The following is a 5,692-nucleotide window of genomic DNA, read 5'->3' on the forward strand; positions in this document are numbered from 1 at the left end:
ATAACGTCACTGTTCTAGACTAAACTGTGTTTATTCTCTCACTCATAGACAAGTGGGATCAAACATGGCAAACGTAATCAGATATTTCTTACGGGTCTTGTTCTTGGATACGGAGCCCCCTCCTTGAGGTAGCTATAGAAATAATTTGGGATAATGGAAGAGTTAGATCGGTACACTGAGTTCTATGGTGGTGGTTATATGTAATACAACAATGATGGTGGTTATATGTAACACAACAATGATGGTGTTTTTATGTAACACAACAAGGATGGTGTTTTTATGTAACACAACAATGATGGTGTTTTTATGTAATACAACAATAATGGTGTTTTTACGTAACACAACAAGGATGGTGTTTTTATGTAATACAACAATGATGGTGTTTTTGTAACTCAACAATGATGGCGTTTTTATGTAACACAACAATGATGGTGTTTTTATGTAACAATGATGATGGTGTTTTTATGTAACACAACAATGATGGTGTTTTTATGTAACAATGATGATGATGTTTTTGTGTAACACAACAATGATGGTGTTTTTATGTAACAATGATGATGGTGTTTTTATGTAACACAACAATGATGGTGTTTTTATGTAACACAATGATGATGGAATAATGCCTGTGTTACTATGTAGTATGACTATAATAATGCACCTAACAGTGATTCCCTGTACCATCAATAAAGATTCTCTGAAATATAAATCGAAAACAGTGACGTTATGTTACATCAGTCTAGAACAGTGACGTTATGTTACATCATTCGAGAACAGTGATGTTATGTTACATCAGTCTAGAACAGTGACGTTATGTTACATCAGTCTAGAACAGTGACGTTATGTTACATCATTCGAGAACAGTGATGTTATGTTACATCAGTCTAGAACAGTGATGTTATGTTACATCCCAACATGGCAGCCCCGGGATCGCGAGGAACATAAAATCCTATTTAAGATTCGGGTTCAGCGAGTCTGAGAACCCACTCCTAGACCCTTGTCATGCCTTCTGAGCACATTGTAAATGCTACCTTATGTAAAGGGTTAAGCCATATATTTAAGGACACCCCTGGTCACCCCGAGTCTGCATACCAAGTATGGTACTGCTAGCTCCATAACTGTGGGAGAAATTCACGAACAAACAAAAACATCCAAATGTATTCATATAGGGTTGTGTTAGTCTTCATTATAGACTTCCTTCAGTTTTATCAAATTAATTTGGTCTAACAATGAACGATACTTGTGACCCTAGAGTTGGCGGTCGTGATGTTAACTAGCTACCTTCCCTCTACTCTATCACTTCAAAATTAGAGACTGTCTAGCCATCATGTAGCTTTGCTCTAAATTTAACAAACAAAATAGAATATTTAAAGTTTATAACATCTATCAACATTCTTAAAAATAAGTCACTAATGTATAGTTGATGTGAGAGAAAAGTAACTGATTAATATTTGGGTCAAACGAACCCTTGCCCCAAAGTTAATCATTATTTACTTACATTGATTTTATCCATTCTTTGGTCTATTCATAAATAAAAAAATTCATAATAATATAATTATCTTTCAATGAATATTTTCATAATAATATAATTATCTTTCAATAAATATTTTCATAATAATATAATTATCTTTCAATGAATATTTTAATAATAATATAATTATCTTTCAATGAATATTTTAATAATATAATAATTATCTTTCAATGAATATTTTAATAGTATAATAATTATCTTTCAATGAATATTTTAATAATATAATAATTATCTTTCAATGAATATTTTAATAATATAATAATTATCTTCTGATAAACATTTTAGTAACTGAAGATTAAGTATATTTTGTCGTCAACTCAAATATACAGACGATTTTGTTTATGAGAGGATACTTTTTAAGAACTTTGATTTTTGGAACTTTTACCATATTTTTAAAGCTGTGATAATAACTTTCATTATTTGATTAAATCTCTTGAAATAGTTTTCATTATGTGGTTTTCCAGAAGCGTTTGATTAATTTTTTTTTTTTTTTTTTTTTTTTTTGTAATTTAGACTTGATTATATATCTAATTGGTAAAAGTTATGTTACGTCTTTGCGCTAGGCCTTATATGACGAACCTGAAGATACCGAGATCATTCAGAAAAATATTGAACAACGGCCGTCAACCAATGAGCTTGCTAAGCCTTTTCCAGTAAAAGCATCAACCGAGTTATCAACCGTTACATCTCCTGTCACTAACATCTCTTCCTTAGCAGCTGTAGCAGCAACAGGACAGCTGTCATTAAGTCAGGTACTGTCTGTTCTTGTCTTTTTCAAAAGGAATTTTTTTTCTTAGATAAACCGTCGTCTGTGAATTAGAATGAGGTTAAACCTGTATATTTGGAATTATTGTCATTTTTACAATATAGTTTCTCTGATCTCATTTTTTCTAGTAATTTTTTTTAAAACTAACACTCTACTAAAACTGAAGAGCAAGTGTTTACCCTTCTTGACTCACGTTTATTTAATATTTTGTTGGTCCTGCTTATTTCCAAACAAGTAAAAACTCTCCAAAATATTCAGTAAAGGTAATAAGTTTCCTCTCGACATGCTACAGTCTTTAGTAAGGAAGGGAAACGAACATATAATGTATATACATGATTCTAATAGTTGTGTACGATTTGTATATATTGTTACATCTCCGTTTGTTAATTAATTTTCTGTAACTTCGTTCCGACGAAACTTTAGCGACACAAGTCCTTACTTAATAAAACTGGTTTATTCTTTCTGAATATAACTTTACGATACACTTGATTTTAACATTCGCGCTAAAACAAACGCTATAACAACGAATGTTAACTTCAACAATACTATCTGACTGCCGATCAATTACTCACTACCTACACACATATTGTCCCGCCACGCTGTCACCATCCTATATATATACCAGACTATCCCCCAATCTAGGAAGGTTCGAGAAAGAAGTGGCGTGACACTAGTTACGTGACCTCGCTGACGCAATAATATTTATTAAACCTTTTGTGATCACATTTATGATGTAATATATATGTGTGTAAACAATAAAATAATGAATATTCATAAGAATATATTTTTCGAATAAGACATTGAGATAAGCTTAAACATTAAATATAATGTAACTTTCGACAAAACCTATCGACTATTGTTGTGGTTATATCATGAGACAATACATCACAATACTTATTTACGTTATTGACGCTGTGCCAAAATACACTCTGATTGGCCACTTTTACAAGAACCCCACATTTGAAGAACACTATTTACATTTGCAAAATAAAAGATTAAAGTAACAGCTTGAGTCTCATAAAGTTAAACTATTTAAAGTTAAAATGTCCTAACTACTTTTCTTCACATGTCAAGATTTTTAATAACAGGACCACGTGGTATATGTAGTCCTAATCACAGAGTGGACAATACACTTTTTATGGCACCTTCTGGAGTCTGTACAGCAGTGGGTAAGAACAAGGATCTCTTAAACTTTCAACAAAGCATAATATTGAATGTCAATCTGATAGGATTGTCGTTATCAAGTACCGTTTCTTTGACCAGCTTTTTATCAGTGACAGTCGAAAGGAAACACGTCTACCATTAGTAAAAACAGTAGCTACGAACATCTGATGAATCACTAGAGGAAACACGATTGAACAAGCTTATATGATACAACTGACGTCAGACCGCGTTCCAATTAATCAACTTTTTAAACAGATGTCAGAATTCGATATATCCAACAGTAGTCAGGATTCTATATCTCCAACATTGGTCAGGATTAGATATCACCAACATTGGTCAGGATTCTATATCTCCAACAGTGGTCAGGATTCGATATCTCCAACAGTAGTCAGGATTCGATATCTCCAACAGTGGTCAGGATTCGATATCTCCAACAGTGGTCAGGATTCGATATCTACAACAGTGGTAGGATTCGATATCTCCAACAGTGGTCAGGATTCTATATCTCCAACAGTGGTCAGAATTCGATATAGCCAACAGTGGTCAGAATTCGATATAGCCAACAGTGGTCAGGATTCAATATCTCCAACAGTGGTCAGAATTCGATATAGCCAACAGTGGTCAGGATTCGATATCTCCAACAGTGGTCAGGATTCGATATCTCCAGAGTGGTCAGGATTCGAAATTTCCATAGTGGTCAAAAGTTGATAGTCTTCAACAGAGGGCCGGGATTTCATAGTTACCAATAGTGGACAGAATTCAATATTTCCAACAACGCCATTCGGATGATATTGGAAATACTCATATGACAGACGACAGCTAGATCAAAAACACTTAAAGAAGATATAAACAAGACACGTGGCTCCATTTGTGCTTAGAACACAAACTGTAGTCACTGAATGACAAGAAGCACGTAACATGACCTGATGAACCGTGTATCAACCTTTCTAAACTGACCACTTATGAAAATATAAAAATAAATGAAGTATATGGCCTGCTTGTGTTCTAGTAGATGTAGTGGAAGTTATGCGAGGAATGTTATCGTGGGGCAGAGGTTGCTTTCTTTCGTAGCATTAGAAGGACGAATAGCATACTGAGAATACATGACAGCAATCATGTCTGGATATGATGTGCAATGTTGCATTTCTAACACGATTCTTCAAATATTAATATAAAGACTGATCACAGTACTGACACTGTATTGACGCTACATTGTCTTTATAAAGACTACTCATAGTACTGACACTGTACTGATGTAACACTGTCTTTATAAAGACTGATCAAAATCAGTACTATGATCAGTCTATATAAAGACAGTGTAGCATCAATACAGTGTCAGTACTATGATCGGTCTTTATAAAGACAGTGTAGCATCAATACAGTGTCAGTACTATGATCAGTCTATATAAAGACAGTGTAGCATCAATACAGTGTCAGTACCACTGTATTGATACTAAACTGGCTTTATAACGACTGATCATAATACTGACACTGTATTGATGCTACACTGTCTTTATAAAGACTGATCATAGTACTGACACTGTATTGATGCAACATTGTCTTTATAAAGACTACTCATAGTACTGACACTGTATTGATGTTACACTTTCTTTATAAAGACCGACCATAATACATTATTAAGGTGTAGAAATGTATTTTCTTTCTGTATATAATAATTTAATACTACAAGATGTGGTTATGGTATATAATAATCTAATACTACAAGATGTGGTTATGGTATATAATACTCTAATACTACAAAATGTGGTTATGGTATATAATAATCTAATACTACAAGATGTGGTTATGATATATAATAATCTAATACTACAAGATGTGGTTATGGTATATAATAATCTAATACTACAAGATGTGGTTATGGTATATAATAATCTAATACTACAAGATGTGGTTATGATATATAATAATCTAATACTACAAGATGTGGTTATGATATATAATAATCTAGTTCTACAACATGTGGTTATGATATATAATAATCTAATACTACAAGATGTGATTATGTATATAATAATCTAATACTACAAGATGTGGTTATGGTATATAATAATCTAATACTACAAGATGTGGTTATGGTATACAATAATCGAATTCTACAACATGTGGTTATGATATATAATAATCTAATTCTACAAGATGTGGTTATGGTATACAATAATCGAATTCTACAACATGTGGTTATGATATATAATAATCTAATTCTACAAGATGTG

The 5,692-nt window shown here is 32.6% G+C and overlaps 1 protein-coding gene across 1 annotated transcript in view; it reads left to right on the forward strand.

Annotated features, from left to right (window-relative positions):
- LOC106474107 (POU domain protein 2-like) overlaps positions 1–5,692 on the forward strand; it is a 32,593-nt gene that overhangs the window by 7,974 nt on the left and 18,927 nt on the right. The window contains exon 3 of the mRNA XM_022402484.1: positions 2,092–2,280. Coding sequence (XP_022258192.1) covers positions 2,092–2,280 — 189 coding nt within the window. The remainder of the gene's footprint in view (positions 1–2,091; positions 2,281–5,692) is intronic.

The sequence above is a fragment of the Limulus polyphemus genome, unplaced genomic scaffold (assembly GCF_000517525.1).
Source record: "Limulus polyphemus unplaced genomic scaffold, Limulus_polyphemus-2.1.2 Scaffold6828, whole genome shotgun sequence".
In the NCBI taxonomy this organism is placed as follows: domain Eukaryota; kingdom Metazoa; phylum Arthropoda; class Merostomata; order Xiphosura; family Limulidae; genus Limulus; species Limulus polyphemus.